Raw genomic sequence first — 18,322 nt, 5'->3', positions numbered from 1 at the left:
ATTCAAGACACTGTACACCGTGTATGTCAGGCCCATACTGGAGTATGCAGCACCTGTTTGGAACCCGCACTTGATAAAGCACGTCAAGAAACTAGAGAAAGTACAAAGGTTTGCAACAAGGTTAGTTCCAGAGCTAAGGGGAATGTCCTATGAAGAAAGATTAAGGGAAATCGGCCTGACGACACTGGAGGACAGGAGGGTCAGGGGAGACATGATAACGACATATAAAATACTGCGTGGAATAGACAAGGTGGACAAGGACAGGATGTTCCAGGGAGGGGACACAGAAACAAGAGGCCACAATTGGAAGTTGAAGACACAAATGAGTCAGAGAGATAGTAGGAAGTATTTCTTCAGTCATAGAGTTGTAAGGCAGTGGAATAGCCTAGAAAATGACGTAGTGGAGGCAGGAACCATACACAGTTTTAAGACGAGGTTTGATAAAGCTCATGGAGCGGGGAGAGAGAGGGTCTAGTAGCAACCGGTGAAGAGGCGGGGCCAGGAGCTAGGACTCGACCCCTGCAACCACAAATAGGTGAGTACATCAGACCCCCAAACATACACGTACAAACGCACTTACATAAATACACTTACATAATTGGTCGCATTGGGAGGTGATCATAAAGCGGGGGTCCACTGTACTAATTACAGAGGGTGCCACTAGAACACCTAGCATGGCTAGGCATTTCAGGCAGACTTAGATTAATTCTTAAATTTAAAATATTACAAATTATGAGGTAAGTTGGTATTATGGCTAAGTGACTAAATACTAGTTTGTGAGTTTAGCAATGTGAATGCTTTTGTTTTGGCACAATACATAGTTTCAGTATTGGAGTATCACAGGCCAACTTATGACTCGTTAGGATTCATTATTTGAAGATTGAGATTGATATTTCTGTTTATGGTCAAATGGGCGAGTGAGTAAGTGTGAACCACCAGGTGGTATTCGTGTAATTAGTTGACGGGGTGTATCAGGGAGATAAGATGTTTTCTAATGGTAGTTTTGAAGGTGATGAATGTGTCTGCAGTTCTAGAGTTTTCAGGTAGGGTGTTCCAGATTTTAGGGCCTTTGACATACAATGAATTTTTGTAAAGGTTTAGTCGGACACAAGGAATGTCAGTGATGTTTGTGTCTGGTGTTATGCCTGTGGGTTCTGTCACACCTATCAAGAAAGCATTTTAGGTCAAGGTTAATATTGGAATTTTAGGTCCTGTAGATGTAGATTGCATAGTAGTAAGTGTGGATGTACTGAACAGGGAGTAAGTTTAGATCTATGAAGAGTGGGGGGGATGTGTTGCCAGGGATGGGATTTAGTGATTATTCTTACTGCGGCTTTTTGTTGGGTTATTATTGGCTTTAGGTGTGTTGCTGTAGTTGATCCCCAAGCACAAATAGCATAGGTGAGGTATGGATAAATAAGTGAGTGGTACAGTGTGAGAAGGGCATTTTGCGGCACGTAGTATCGTATCTTGGAGAGGATCCCAACTGTTTTGGATACTTTTTTGGTTATGTGTTGGATATGGGTGCTGAAATTCAGGTTGTTGTCAAGGTATAGGCCTAGGAATTTGCCCTCATTATGTCTGGCAATTAGTGTTGTCAATCTTAATGTTAATTTGCGCAACTCCTGCTCTGCTACCAAACATAATATAGTAGGTTTTGTCAGTGTTAAGCGTAAGTTTATTGGCTGTCATCCAAGTCGATATTTTGATCAGCTCCTCATTAACAATGGTGTTGAGGGTGGCAAGATAAGGGTGAGAGATGACATAAGTCGTGTCATCAGCGAAGAGAATGGGGTTCAGGTGTTGGGATACGTTTGGAAGATCATAGATGTATATGAGGAAGAGCAGGGGACCAAGGACACTTCCCTGCGGAACTCCAGTATCAAGTGGCCGTGTTGTTGATGCTGTGTCTTTAATGGTGACATACTGATACCTATTAGTAAGGTAAGATTTGAAATATGCAAGCGCATGGCCTCAATGGTCAACTGACGTTTGTAGAGTAGGATGCCGTGGTCTACTATATCAGAAGCTTTCCTTAGGTCAATAAAAATTCTGAAACACACAGGCAGACAGAAAGATAAGCAGAGAGACAGACAGATTGACAAACAGACAAACATGTTTGTGTGTAACAGTGTAAACAAATAAAACCAGGGTTCTCTGCAGCAGTGCACTTTCATTGTGTCACTCCCCTGCTTACCCTGTCAGCAGTTTAGTGACACTCATAATAAACACCATGCTTCAAGAAGTTTCATATATATACTCCAGCATGTCTAAAACATTGCTGAGACCTATAAATACTTTGTATATATTTCTAGATAGTAAATGACCAAAGCAGGTGAAAATGTACACCTGCTTGTGTGATTGTGACAATTTGAGTACTATTTCAGTACCTATATTAGTGTCAGAACAAAGATTGGCTATGAAATCACAAGAGCTATTATAAATTGTAATTATCAGAACATAAAAATTATATAAATTAAAATAAAAACGAGAAAAAAGGTATATCGGCAACACTTCTGCAAGTGGCAGAACTCCATTTTGCTGTCAGGTAAGCATCCAGCATCAACTTCGCGGTCTTATATTTTGGTAAATACTAGTCCTAATTTTTTTTTCTTATCTTATAACACAGAAAATTGCCCTCTTTAATTTAAAAAATAAAAAAAATTATTTTTCAAAATATTCAGAGCGCTGGCAGTGAAAACGTAGATCTACGTTTGGATAGTTTAAGGGTTAAATCTCCTAGAATCACCTAGATAGTGATGAGGCTAACTTTTGGAGGATAGACAGAGTCAGTACCTCCCCAAATCTGCTTACTTTCACTCAAGATTTAGGGGGTTAGAGGGCACATCCATGCCACAAACCTTACATTTCATAAGGTTTTAAATGTTCTCTATTGGATTTAAGTCCCTCGAGTTTGCAGGCCAGTCATAAAGTATAGTAAATCACAGTAATTTAGCCAGTTCTTTGTCTTGGACAGTATGGCAAGGGGCACAGTTTTCCATACAAAAGTTGCCTTGGCACTTCTCGAAACTGTCATGCAAATTGTCTGGTTAAAGCTTACTTATGCACATGTATACTTATAACGCATACTGTAAAGTAGTTAACTCTTTTTTTTTTTCTCTCATAGATACAAATGGTCTTTAGTAAATAATTTTTTAGTTTCCAGTGGTGGTAGTACAGTACTTAACATCCTTTCCTAGATCAAATTCTGTCTTTTCCTAGATCAAATTCCACTATTCTAGCACTATCTGTTCTTCTTCTGACACTACCTTTTACAACTGTGGTATCTTATTCTCACTGCTGATTGTTTTATGAAATCTTTATTGTCTCGTATCCTTTTATTGCCTTACCATATGTATACATGTACTAATACAGGTCAGTTTCCTGTATAGATCAATCCCAAACCCCTGCCAAAATATTCAGTTGTACACGAATGTGTGTTGTTGCAGTTCCATTCGCAAAATTTAATTTTAGGAAATCAATCAAGACAACTTAAATTTTGTACTCGAGGCTTAATGTGGATTACCCATCTTCTATTTCCAAGCAGTATTAAGAGATTAAGCCAATATCTGGTACAGTACTTCAGGTTTATATAGTGTATCATGCTAATCTATAATAGAATTTATTTGGTAGAATTTTGTTAAGTGAATCTAGGTATATTTCTCGTTGGTAAAACAATATACTGTAATTAATAATAATAATAATATCTTTATTTCTACAAGTACATGTACAAGGTATACAGGCCTAACTGACATCAATGACATACTACTACATAGAAAGCTGCTTGTTATGCAGAGAATTTTGGGCAAATTAGGTCAATTTTGTACCAGGATGCAACCCACACCAGTCAACTAACACCCAGGTACCCATCATTACTGATGGGTAAACATGGACAACTGGTGTATGGAAACATACTCTTGGATATGTTTTCAACACTTACACTCAGGCCTCTTACATACTATCAGTTAAATTTTGAAATTTTGGATTTTTAATTAAGAATTATTTTCTGACATACAGTATATTGTGATGCTGTTGACATGCAATATTTACAGAGTCAAGAGAAACTCCTGGACACTATATCAAGTAACATTCCAGAGGAAAGCTCGCTAGAAAGAGAAGAACTTGGCATCCAAAAAGTCCGATTTAATTATGGTTTGGGAGAGAAAAACCCAATAGAATATATACGATTTTATAGCAAAAACTCACCAAATGAAGCCAGGAAAATTCAGGAGGAAGAAATCTCTTCAATGCTTCCTCAGAGGTATGATATACTTATGGTATATGAGACTATATTCTTAGGGATATTTCTAGGGGTTTTGTGTGCAAGGGGCTTGGACATACAGCAGGCATGTGTGAGCATGTTAGATAGGAGTGAATGGAGACAAATGGTTTCTGGGACCTGATGAGCCATTGGAGTATGAGCAGGGTAATATTTCGTGAAAGGATTCAAGGAAACCGGTTAGCTGGACTTGAGTCCTGGAGGTGGGAAGAACAATGCCTGCACTTTAAAGGAGGGGGTTTGGGATATTTGCTGTTTGGAGTGACATCTGAACTGTCATTTGTGTGTGCCTCTGCAAAGACAATGATTGTGTGAATGATGGTGAAAGTGTTTTTTTTTTTTTGGGTCACCTTGCCTTGGTGGGAGATGGCCAGCATCTTTAAGAAAATTCTCCTGAGCTGTTTGTTAATTTAAGAATTAGAAAGATAAATAACAAAAAAGGCACAAATGTAAGTCCCTAAGTCAAGCCAAGGGACTGATTACCTCAAACCTCTCCTCATCTTTATAATAATAATAATAATTTTTATTTTAGCATGATACATGGTTGTACAAAGGAGTATAACAGTTGGATGTACATGCCAAAAGCCCCTTTATGTCCAGAGCATTTTGGGCCAACTTAAGATTAACAAGGCAATAACAGTGCAATAACTGTACATATGGTCATTAAGCAAGCTACAGTGAATGCAAAAAAACTGAATATTCTATTAGTTCATGCTATATGGCTTTAATAAGTTTGGTAGAGAAGAATCACAGTTTTGATTATTAACCTAAGGCAGACACAATGGAATGATTAACATTTGAGAAGAAGCCACTGGCTGGCGAGACATTTCCTCATTAAAGATTCCCAAGTGTTGCACAAGTGTCTCATTCTTCAACTTAGTTTTTTAGACTATTTGCATCACAACTAGCATCATAGCTGAATATGACACGGGACTATATTACCTCTGGCAAATCATTTACATAACTCAGAAACAGTAGTGGTCCTAGTACTGATCCCAGGAAAACACCCATATTTTACTCTGATTTATCCTGATGCTTCCACTCATACACCTACAGGATATTTTCTTCACATAAATGGTAATTTCACCATGTTGAAACCAAACAAATCTGGAAACCCTGTCTTTCATCTAATATTGTCCCTGTTCTTGTTCCATCCTTCTTTCAACTCTCATTTACTATTAGAAAGGCTGTTTTACCTTGCATCAGTTCAGGTACATAGCTTCGTCTTTAATATATCAGTTCAGCTATATAGCTTCATCCTTAATGTATCTCTAATTAAAACTTTTTTTTAAATTACTGAAAACCTTCTATACTGTAAAAACTATGTATATTTTTATTCTCATGTACTATATGTGCCTCATTGTATAGTAATTATGTTAGTTTTAAGGCTTTCCAAAATGCTTATACATGTCAGTTACCATAATTGTATATTGTACAGTACCCCACTTTATAGAAATAGGTTTTGTTTGTTTAATTATGTATACAGGCATACTTCATTCATACTCAGGTTATGTTCCAGATCACCACCATAAATTGACTCTCGCCTTAAAGTGAAATGTCCTTTTTTCACTTGCCAGTGCAAGTAAAATCCTAAAAACATGTTTACACTACAGTGGAAGTTCGGTTTTTGTGATTAATCCATTCGAAAAAGTGTGACAAAAACTGAATCGTATGAAACCTGAAGCAATATTTCCTATAAGAAATAATGTAAATCAAATTAATCCATTCCAGACACCCAAAAATATTAACAGAAAATACATTTTATAGACAATAACTATAGTTTTACATACAGAAAACAATGAGAAGTGTAAATGACTAATGGAATGGATAAATGAACAGTTAACATCACTTTTACCTATATTGAAGACTCTTGTTGGCATATGGAAGATGGTGAGGAGGGGAGAGGGAGGAGGAGAGGTAATTGTTTGGAAGGGTAATCCCTGTCCATAAGGAATTCAAGTATCAAGGCCCTATCTGGGGTTACTTCCTTTCTTTGTCTTTACTGGCACTAGGACCAGCTTGAGAGTCACTGGACTCCTATCGTACAAAAAGTCTGTCCAGAGAGGTCTGTTTCTGGAGTCTCGAAGACTTGCCTAAAATGGGACAAGGCATTTTCATTGAACATGTTGCAGACATGGCTTGCAACAGCTTTGTTAGGGTGATATTTCTCCACAAAACTTTGCAACTCATTCCACTTTGCACACATGTCCTTAATCACTGAAGAAGGCACTTTCTCCATTCTCTCTTCCTCCTCCTCCTCTGAAGCAATTTCCTCAGCTGCAGTCTGTTGCTGTTCCACTTGAAGGTCTGGCAGCTCTTCAGTGGTTACCTCTTCCCTGTGGTCATCCACCAATTCTTCCACATCCTGGCCACTCACACCCAACCCTATGAACTTCCCCAAAGACACAATAGATTCCACAACAATGGATTATTATGAAATTTTTCGGATAAACGCGCGGGGTGATGCTCACTCAAGAAACAAAGGCAGACTGAGTCATGATTGCATGGGATGCTTTGTGTGGGCACTTGATTCTGGGAAATGAGTGTCAGTCATGCAGACACGTTTGGTACTGACCATTTTCAACTGTATGAAAACTGAGTGGATGTATGAAAACTGGGACAAAATTTCAAGGAAAAAATTTGTCGAAAACTGAATCTCATGAAATCTAGGGCATACGAAATATGACTGTATTATTAAGTGCACAATAGCACTATGCCTAAAAAAAGATGCACAAGTAAAAATAATAATACATGGAACCTCTACTTACGAGTTTAATCTGTTCCGTGTCCTTGCTCGCATCTGGATTTGCTCATTTGCAGAGTCAATTTTCCTAATTTAAATTAATTGAAATGCAATTAATCCATTCTCAGCTCTCAGGAGGCACAACAAGATACTTCAGTATTTCGCTAATATCATCTATATGGCTCATTTACTCGTCACAATTCATCTAATATGACAAACAATATAAATAACAGAAACCGGATATATACTCTAGAATGAATAAAATGTCATTATGTGACAGGTGGAGGTGGCCACTACTGCTCCTGCATTGTTGTAGTAATCACTGCCATCTAGTGATGGCCTTTTGAAGCCGTCTATTATTATAATTATTATTTGGTACAATTTTATTATTTATTTTTTTTTTTCAACAAGTCGGTCGTCTCCCACCGAGGCAGGGTGACCCAAAAAAGAAAGAAAATCCCCAAAAAGAAAATACTTTCATCATTCAACACTTTCACCACACTCACACATTATCACTGCTTTTGCAGAGGTGCTCAGAATACAACAGTTTAGAAGCATATACGTATAAAGATACACAACATATCCCTCCAAACTGCCAATATCCCAAACCACTCCTTTAAAGTGCAGGCATTGTACTTCCCATTTCCAGGACTCAAGTCCGACTATATGAAAATAACCGGTTTCCCTGAATCCCTTCACTAAATATTAAATTTTATTATACATGCATTATTATTATATAGGACATTATTATTATGCATTATTATTATTATTATTATTATACTGTTATTATATGTATTATTATTATTATTATTATTATTATTATTATTATTATTATTATTATTATTACATTACAGTGGACCCCTGCCTTACGATGGCATTGAGTTACGTTAAGTCTGCCATACGATACATTTTAACGCAAAAATTTTGCCTCGCCTCACGCGATTCGTCCAGGACGCGTCCCACGTGTGGCCTCAGCACCAGTGTTTACAAGCCAGCCAGTGCGGTCGCATCCACGCATACATTCGGTACATTTCACCTTATCCCAGTGTTTTTTGTGTTTGTAACTGCAAAATAAGTCACCATGGGCCCCAAGAAAGCTTCTAGTGCCAACCCTGTGGTAAAAATGGTGAGAATTAGTATGGAAATTAAGAAAGATTTTGAAGGGTTTGGGGCTAACCCTGAGAAGCCTTTGCCAGTTGTGGAATCCATTGTGCTTACTTCAAAGATTAAGGAAATGTGTGCAAAGTAGGTTGAACTTCAAACCTTTATGGATGAAAAGCACCCTAACACAGCTATTGCAAGCTGTGCTGGTGACAATGTTGTGGCCCATCTTAGGCAAATCTTAAAGGAACGGGAGGTACAGAGCTCTATGGACAGATTTGTTGTGCGACAGAGGTCCAGTGACAAAGCTGGTCCTAGTGGCATTAAAAGAAGGGAAGTAACCCCGGAAAAGGACTTGATACCTCAAGTCCTAATGGAAGGGGATTCCCCTTCTAAACAGTAACAACTTCCACACTCTCCCCTCCTCCCATCCCATCAATCATCACCAGATCTTCAATAAAGGCAAGTGTCATGTATTCTATTCTTAGTAGAGTATTAATTGTGTATGTCTTCTTAAGTTTGTGTGTATTAAAATTAATATTTTATGTGGTAAATTTTTTTTTTTCAGGCTTTTGGGTATCTTGCACAGATTAATTTGATTTCCATTATTTCTTATGGGGAAAATTAATTTGCCTTACGATAATTTCGGCTCACGATGAGCTCTCAGGAACGGATTAATATCGTAAGGCGGGGGTCCACTGTATATGTTTTGTAATTTTTATTCACACAAAAAATTGAAGATTTACTGTTATGCATACTACTGCATTATTGTAATAATTGTATAAATAATGTCAGCCCATTCATGACTGCATATTGGAATGGACAGTGACATTTGTTTGCTCCTGAACATCGCCAAAGAATCGAACATTTCTGCTACTTTGAGCTCAATTTTAAGGTACTTTTCATCGTGAAACCAATCAAAATCTATCCCTGTAATATATCTTCCATTCTAACAGACGAGACCAACAAAACAAGAATACAATCATAAAAATCATACGAAAATACTGCTAAGGGGTGGCTAATGGCTGAGAAGTGGACTCCGTTATTTATGGTCCGACTTCTTTCATTCTTGGTGTACGTTAAGAAGCATCTTTCCATCATACATACATTTCCCAAGTTTCAATAAGATAGTCCAATAAACAAGCGAGATCCAATTCCCTAGATCAAGAGTAAGAGCCTCTCACCAGTGTCAAGGAACCTACCTTGAGGCCTGCTCGCTTATGGAAATTTCACTTGCATATGGAAGCAAAAAATCGACTGAGTGACTGTTTGTATTTGGAAAAGCTTGCACGTGGATGCGCTCGCAAGTGGAGGTTCCACTGTAATTTTTTTTTTTGAAAGTTGTCAAAAACTATCTGAAGAGCAAGGCAAGCGATGAAAATAATAAACATGAATGTAATTGAAAAGTACCGTATTAGCAAAGCGCTCTAAAGTGTGCAGTGTATCAGTGAGGTATGCCTGTACTGATACAGTATTTTATAACAATATTTAAGGTTTCTATTCTTCCTCCTGAGATTTTGCAAGATTCCTTTTTTATACAAGTATATAGCATGTAAACCCCTCAAGGAAGGTTCCTTGATGTTGCTGAGGGGCTCATGATCTAGGGAATTGGATCTGTGCTCCAATTCCCTGAATTAAACCTGAATACCTTCTACATCCTTCCACAAGCGCTGTATAATCCTACGTGTTTAGCGCTTGCCCCTTGATTATACAGTGGACCCCTGGTTCACGTTATTTATCAGTTCCTGAGAGCTCATCGTAAAGCAAAATTATCAGAAAGCGAATCAGTTTTCCCCACAAGAAATAATGGAAGTCAAATTAATCCGTGCAAGACACCCAAAAGTATGAAAAAAAAAAAAACTTTTACCACATGAAATATTAAGTTTAATGCAATAGAATAATTACAATAACAATAATAACAATAGAATAATCACAATAGAATAATTGACACTTACCTTTAATGGTAAGTGATGATTGATGGGATGGGAGGAGGGGAGAGTGTTGAAGTTTTTAATGTTTAGAAGGGGAATCCCCCTCCATTAGGACTTGAGGTGGCAAGTCCTTTTCCGGGGTTACTTCCCTTCTTCTTTTAATGCCACTAGGACCAGCTTGAGAGTCACTGGACTTCTGTCGCACAACACATTTGTCCATAGAGGCCTGTACCTCTCGTTCCTTTATGACTTTCCTAAAGTGGCTCACAACATTGTCAGTGTACAGGTTGCCAACAAGGCTTGCAGTAGCTGTGTCAGGGTGATTTTCATCGAAAAAGGTTTGCACTTGAAGCCACTTCACACACATATCTTTAATCTTTGAAGTAGGCAACTTTGTCAATTTCTCTATCCCCTCCTCTGAAGCAGTTTCCTCAGGTCTGGCCTCTTGCTGTTGAAGATGATCTAGCAGCTCATCAGTGGTTAGTTCATCATTGTCCTCCTCCACCAACTCTTCCACATCCTTCCCACTAACCTCCAACCCCAAGGACTTTCCCAATGCCACAATGGATTCCTCAACTGGCATAGGATTCCAAGGGTTAGCCTCAAACCCTTCAAAACCCCTTTTGTCTACACATTCTGGCCACAGTTTCTTCCAAGCAGAGTTCAAGGTCCTCTTAGTTACTCCCTCCCAAGCCTTACCTATAAGGTTTACACAATTGAGGATATTAAAGTGATCCTTCCAAAACTCCTTTAGAGGCAATAGAGTATCTGTGGTCACTTCAAAGCACCTTTCAAACATTGCTTTTGTGTACAGTTTCTTGAAGTTGGAAATGACCTGCTGGTCCATGGGCTGCAGGAGAGGAGTGGTATTAGGAGGCAAAAACTTGACCTTAATGAAGCTCATGTCCCCACAAAGTCGCTCTGCCAAGTCTGTTGGATGACCAGGGGCATTGTCTAACACCAGGAGGCACTTAAGGTCTAATTTCTTTTCAATTAGGAAATTTTTCACAGTGGGGGAAAATGCATGGTGTAACCAGTCACAGAAAAAGTCCCTAGTGACCCATGCCTTAGTGTTTGCCCTCCACAGCACACACAAATTAGCCTTGAGGATATTCTCTTGCCTGAATGCTCTGGGAGTTTCTGAGTGATACACCAATAAAGGCTTCACTTTGCAATCGCCACTAGCATTGGCACACATCAACAGAGTAAGCCTGTCTTTCATAGACTTATGTCCTGGGAGTGCCTTTTCCTCCTGAGTAATGTAAGTCCTGCTTGGCAATTTCTTCTAAAACAGGCCTGTTTCGTCACAATTAAACACTTGTTCAGGTTTCAATCCTTCAGCCTCTATGTACTCCTTGAATTCATGCACATATTTTTCAGCTGCTTTTTGATCTGAAGTGACAGCCTCACCATGCTTAATCACACTATGTATGCCACTACGTTTCTTTAATCTTTCAAACCAACCTTTGCTGGCCTTAAATTCACTCACATCACCACTAGTTGCAGGCATTTTTCTAATTAAATCCTCATGCAACTGCCTAGCCTTTTCACAAATGATCGCTTGAGAGATGCTATCTCCTGCTATCTGATTTTCATTTATCCACACCAATAACAGTCAACATTTTCTAACACTTGCAATCACTGTTTTGTAATCACAGTTGCACCTTTTGCAAGAACAGCTTCCTTGATTGCCATTTTCCTGCTCACTATAGTAGAGATGGTTGATTGGGATTTACTATACAACTTGGTCTGGTCTGACACACGCACTCCACTTTCATACTTTGCAATTATCTCTTTCTTCATTTCAATAGTCATTAGCACCCTTGGTCTCGATGGGTTGGCACTAGAAGCTTTCTTGGGGCCCATGGTGATTTTTGTAGAAACAAGCACCAAAAACAGTGATAATATGGATTATATGGAATGTACCGAATGTATCCTTAGATGTGCGCACACTGGCTGGCTTGTAAACACTGGCACACACAGGGCAGTTCAGGCCACACGTGGACACGTCTCGTACGAATCGTATCGCATACCAGATTTTGTAACGGGAACTGAGGCAAATTTTTGTGATACAATGCTTCGGATACAGGATTTATCAGTTACCGATGACTTTGCGAACCGGGGGACCACTGTACTACTATTACTAATAATAATAGCATGTAAAATACATACACTCCATGAGGAAGTGGATTTTAATGATGCCATGCCTCCATAAGCCATGAGCATTATGAGAGGTGACTAAAATGACAAGAGCAAGGGGCTAGTAACCCCTTCTCCTGTATACATTACTAAATTTAAAAAGAGAAACTTTCATTTTTCTTGTTACGTCACCCTGCCTTGGTGGGATACAGCCAGTTCGTTGAAAAAAATAAAATTATAATTAAAGTAAAAGGACACAAGTGCAACTAATGTGACATTTATTGTGGCAACGTTTCGCTCTCCAGGAGCTTTATCAAGCCATTGATAAATGGCTTGATAAAGCTCCTGGAGAGCGAAACGTTGCCACAATAAATGTCACATTAGTTGCACTTGTGTCCTTTTACTTTACATATTGTCGGTAATTCTACCAACTTTATTACAAAATTATAATTACTGAAAACTTAAATGAATAACTGCTATTTCTATGTAATGTTCTGGACTAAATTTGTCATATATATTGCTTTCAGTTTTCATAGCAATTTTCTCCTTTTACAGATTTCAAGAAAGACGGTTTCGCCTGATATACAAGAGTAACAAGGAAAAAGATTTTAATGATGCACAAAAAGCTTTTAAAAATGCTTGCAAACAGCTAAATATGAATGCTCCTTCTGTAAGTACTTATAAATAGTGTGGCAAAATGCTTGAATTTGATATAAGCTATCATTATCATTCACAAATACCCCCACACTGGTGAGAGAAGCTCACGACGACATTTTGGTCCGACTTGAATCATTTACAAAGTCTCACTAATACAAGAATGATGAAGCCAGTATATATAGGTGAGGAGGACAGAATGAGCCCAAGAGAGGAAGAAAAAGTAGTAGTGGTGGTGGTAAGGCTAGTAGTAGTAGTAGTAGTAAGTAGCATGGCCCAAGTTGGACTGAAACATCATAAGCTTCTCTCCATTGTGCAGATTGTGTGTGTATTGTTCAAGTCATGGTATTGTGCCTTTTTTGTTCTTTATCATTATCTTTTTTCTTTTTAGAGCACCTAATTCAATACAGAAAAACTACTTTTTTCTGCAGTATACAAAATATACTTTTACATGTCATATAATTTTGTTAAGCACAAAAAAAAGCCATTACTTACTATTTTTAGCTGGTCACATACTGGTAGTAGCTAACCCTTTCGCTGTCTATTATGTACATATATGTTACTGATGTCAGTATTGCTCACATGTATCTACGTTTTAAGCTGTGAGTGGTACATTTCGACCTAGACATGAGATTGTGGGTCTGTGTGGCGAGTGTGCACAGTAAAAAAAAAAACCTACTCCACAGAGTGCATGATGGGAAAAGCAAACCAACTCTGGCCTTGCATTTGGTTTAAAATAGCAACTTTTTTTTAAGTCATGTAGGCTATAATTCTGAATCACCCACACAGGCTTAGTTTTTTTTTTTCATAAATATGACAAGAATAAACTGGTCCTATGTCAAACTTGTCTGTACCTTTTCTAGCTTTTACAGATATAGTTATGTTAAATCTTCCCTTATGCACAACATTCCTATCATAAATCTTAGTCCCAGTTTTGCTTATGTTAGTACTTGCCTGTCTTCAGTGTCAAATGCTTATCTTCAGAATACATGTGACCTGACATGACCCTTCTGTCTTGACTTTCTCTTCAGCTACTGACCTGTTTTGTGAAATTTTTGCCACCTGACTTACCCTCAGACTTTCTCCTTACCTTTTTGCCTGATTTGTCTCTTGATTTTGTCCTCGCCCATCTCAGATAGACCAAAACATCATATGAAGTTCCTTCTCCAAAGTTTGGGATATTTGTGAATAATAAAAGGTTGGGGAAATGGGGTGTAAATGTTTTGTGTGCGAGGAGCTTGGACATCCAGGAACCATGTGTGAGAGTCAAATAGGAGTGGAGGCCAATGGTTTTTGGGACTTTATGAGCTGTTGAGGTGTGAACAAGGTAATATTTTGTGAAGGGATTCAAGGAAACTGCTTAGCTGGACTCAATTCCTGGAGGTGTAGAGTACAATGCCTGCACTCTGAAGGAGGGGTGGGGATATTTGCAGTTTGGAGGTACATCTGAACTATAGTCTCTGCATGCTGGCAAGACAGTGACGGAGCGAATGATGGTGAAAGTGTTTCTTTTTCAGATCAGCCTACCTTGGTGAGAAATAACCAGTGTGTTATAAAAATAAAAAAAAAAATATATCAGGTAAACTATTTCATTGTTCAGGCTCATTGATTTTCATGAAGTTACTAGTTATATTCAGCCATGCAACTAGGATGTATTTGGTTAACAGTTTTCTCTTTCTATCATCAGCTTGCAGATTTCCCTATACATCTACAGTCATCCTAGCACTGGGAACTTACGTCACTACAGGCATCAGCATTCAGACAAGACGGTGTACTACTAGAACCCTATTTTGGAGAGCTTGAAGAAATACATGAAGTTCATCAAGTTGAAGTCTGCTTTCAGTGTAAATGGGACTTAGGATCAGTGATGTTTTTATGACAATTCCATACTAAATTGTGCACAGGTGAAAAAATTAGACTATCAAACTTGAAATCATTGTAATTATATGAAAAATAAACTTCAGAATACATATCAGCTGTTAATTACTCTTGGGGATATGAAACTAAGTCAAATTAAAAATATTTACATAATCACAGGTGAACCTACATGGAGAAAAAAAATGGCAACAATTTACTTGAGTAAAACAGTGATTGCATTGAAGTCTATTGGGACAAATTTTACCACAAACTGGCTTCATAAATCATGTTTGTAAAGCCATATTATGGTGAAATGTTGTACCAGTGAAGTCTCCTCTTCAACCAGTGCCTTACTATGCTGTCAATATTTTGCAATGCATCTGCAAAGATTCTATTGGTACTGACTTGTGTTAATTACTTGCTTACAGGTTCCAGACTCATTCTTGAATTATTACAGAGGAGCTTATTTCCTGGTTTTGAAAGCCATATCCTGGGGTACAGGAAGTAATAATGTTTGATCTGAGGAAGAGGGTAGCTCCAATTCCTCAGAACAAGAGCTCTTTACCATCAAAGTATTTTCCTTGAAAGAAGTTTTGCTAATTAAAAGAGTAAGATATTTATTAACCACTGAGAAATGGTTAAGATAGTGTAGGTTGATGTATGTGAGAATATTAACTTGTGATCATTTCATATAAAGTAATGTGTGTATGTTAATAAGAACATTTCTCCAAGTTAACCTCTTAAATTTACTGATCAACCCAAATATAGCAACCAGATGACTTGTAGCACAATGTATCTGGTAGGTCCTCCTGTTGTAGAGCTGTTGGTGTATCTGCCAAGGCTTTCATCCTTCTATATTTCCCTCTCTCCTTCCTCCACTTTACCTCAGATTGTAGGAACTAGGAAACACGCATCCTTGGCAGAAACACCGGCATCTCAATCACAGAAGAACCTGATGCTGGCAACAGGCCTTGATCTAAAGGACTGATCTGTTCTTTCCTTCTTTGGATTAAACCTGTGTGCCTCCCATTCTCCAGGAATAATTTTATGAGAAAATTTGAGAAAAATCTTATTTTACAAAAAATTAAAAATGTATAGATATTTCATATTATTTTTACACATTGAATGGTATGACCCCTATGTGTTAAGTGTCCACTCACCCCACCCCTAATGAATATACAGTGGAACCCTGGATTTCGTCCAGTGTGGATATCGTACATTTCGGATTTTGACCACTTTTTTGGGTGAAATTTTGCCTAGGTTTTGTACCTCTGCTCGGAAACAGTCCATATCAGATGCATCCGCCTGCCCGGGACGTGGCCATTCACACGCATGTGGCTCAGTCTGCCTCTGTCACTTTTTCAGTGAGCAATGCTCTGCATGTTCATCCGAAACATTGGTGGTAGAGGGTGGTTGTGGTGGTGGTAAAGGGTGGTAGTGATGGTGGTGAAGGGCGGTGGTGATGGTGGTAAAAGGTGGTGGTGATGGTAGTAAAAGGTGGTGGTGATGGTAGTAAAAGGTGGTGGTAGAGGGTGGTAGTGATTGTTGAGCTGTTGTTGCTGGTGTGGATCAATGAAAAACAGCTAGTGGGAGATAGTGTTGTGGAGGCGATAATTTGTGAAAAGGCAAGGCAGTTGCATGCGGATCTCATAAAGAATATGTCAACACGAGTCTTCAATAAAAGTGATCTAAATGTTCATTTATCCATTAAAATTAGTGCTTTATATTTATTTCTCATTGTTTTCTGTATGTAAACCTATAGTTATTCTCTATGAAATGTATTTTTTGTTAATATTTTTGGGTGTCTGGAACGGATTAATTGGATTTACATTATCTCTTATGGGAAATATTACTTCGATTTTCGTCCATTTCAGATTTCGATCGACCTTCTGGAACAGATTAAGGATGAAAACCGGGGTTCTACTGTAATAGTAGTAGTAATACAACAGAAGGGCATAACTGTACTGTTAGTCAGCATTGTGGTATCAACCATATTAGGTAATATTTCCAACAACCAACTTAAAACAGTTATCAAGTCTTACATCTCTATCAAAGATTTAGTTCATAAGAAGCAGAGAACAGACCCATCCACTAGTGCAGAAATATGTAACAAGAGTTAAGTAGGTGGAATGGCACGATCCTTTAAATTGAGGATTTGTAATTAGATCTAAGCAATGCCTGTGAAGAACACAAGCAACAAGGAATGTGTGAAAGATATGATGTGAAGCTAGTCATCTGTGAAAATTACTTAGGCCAATGGAAATGCTTAGAAGCTTCCCTTTTAGCAATCTCAAAAATCATTCCACAGAGGTCAGGCAGCTTCAGTGTCCATACCCGAATGGCAGGTCCTTTACACCTGGTGGGGAATTATGGTCTTTGCTGTCATGGCCATACTGTTTTTTCAGGATGGTCATGATATGTGGAGACCAAACTAAACACTGCCTTGAGTTTGCCATGCATGGTGGTCTGTAAATTCCTTTTTTCTTGCTGAATCCAGTTGATCAAGTCAGTGGAGCTGCATGTAGACAACAAGCTTCTGTGGTAAGAGGATGAAAGCCAAAAGGTTCTGTGCTGGCTCAGCTTGAATCAATGTGCTGGTTTAACATAGCTCTCAAGGTGGGTGACATGGGTGAGGCCAAGTGAACAACAGTGAGTGGCACCCTTCTGGTCCTGTGGCTGCCATTTTGGACACTTGGTCACTCACGTATAAGAATAATAATATCTTTATTTCTACAAGTACATGTACAAGGTATACAGGCCTATCTGACATCAATGATGTACAGTGGTACCTCGAGTTACGAACTTAATTCGTTCCAGAAGGCTATTAGAATGCTGATACCAAACGAATTTGTTCCCATAAGGAATAATGTAAATTAGATTAGTCCATTTCAGACCCCCAAAAATACACTTACATAATTGTTCAAGCTGGGAGCTGTTCGAAACTCTAGGTACAATTTCTCTATATAGATCCCCCCTTGTTATGCAGAGCATTTTGGGTAAATTAGGTCAGTTTTGTCCCAGGGTGCGACCCACTCCAGTCAACTAATGCCCAGGTACTTATTTTACTGATAGGTGAACTTGGACAGCAGGTGTCTTAAGGAAACACATCCTAATATTTCCAGCCATACCAGGGATTGACCCCTAGACCTCAGTGTGTGTAAGCTGGGTGCTCTAGCAATTGAGCATTTATTTCAATCAACAGCTGTTGGTGGGTGGAGAATATAGAGCTGAAGATAATTACTTGTTTTGCATAGATAATAATCTTCCTGTACACTCTGCTGATGACCCCTGTATGCCCATGGACTCTTCTTGGAACCTAGTGTCATTTTTGGACAAACCTTTGATGACTGACCCAGGTATTGGTGTTTCCCCTGATTCTTTTGATACCTCTGACTTTCACTCTACTTTGACCTTGACCCCAGCCTCTCTCACAATGCAGCAGGCAGCAATTTTCAAAACATTCAATCCCCACAAGACAAAATGGTTTGAATCTATTGTACATACAAGACGATCCTGATATTATAATTAAAGTAAACTTCTTGCTCACATCTGAAGGTACACAACAGTACCTGAAAACCTTCTTCCCCTCAAAGACAATCTAGGGCAAAATTCTTTTCC

At 38.5% G+C, this 18,322-nt stretch overlaps 1 protein-coding gene and 1 long non-coding RNA gene across 9 annotated transcripts in view; one reads left to right on the top strand and one right to left on the bottom strand.

Annotated features, from left to right (window-relative positions):
* The window catches only part of LOC128693735 (deoxynucleoside triphosphate triphosphohydrolase SAMHD1), a 143,314-nt gene extending 128,497 nt beyond the window's left edge, over nucleotides 1–14,817 (top strand). For 7 of the 8 annotated variants that reach the window (XM_070091181.1, XM_070091180.1, XM_070091178.1 and 4 more), the window contains 3 exons: nucleotides 4,053–4,261; nucleotides 12,749–12,863; nucleotides 14,535–14,817. In XM_070091181.1, the coding sequence (XP_069947282.1) occupies nucleotides 4,053–4,261; nucleotides 12,749–12,863; nucleotides 14,535–14,570 (360 nt within the window). In that variant the 3' untranslated portion in view covers nucleotides 14,571–14,817. The remainder of the gene's footprint in view (nucleotides 1–4,052; nucleotides 4,262–12,748; nucleotides 12,864–14,534) is intronic. The other variant, XR_011392764.1, reaches the window with a different exon arrangement.
* LOC138853590 (uncharacterized) overlaps nucleotides 1–18,322 on the bottom strand; it is a 210,106-nt gene that overhangs the window by 154,774 nt on the left and 37,010 nt on the right. The gene's annotated exons all lie outside the window — the stretch shown is intronic.

Source organism: Cherax quadricarinatus, chromosome 34 (genome assembly GCF_038502225.1).
Source record: "Cherax quadricarinatus isolate ZL_2023a chromosome 34, ASM3850222v1, whole genome shotgun sequence".
Lineage (NCBI taxonomy): Eukaryota > Metazoa > Arthropoda > Malacostraca > Decapoda > Parastacidae > Cherax > Cherax quadricarinatus.
Note: the sequence above shows the minus strand (reverse complement) of the source record. Positions and strands in the feature narration are given on the sequence as shown.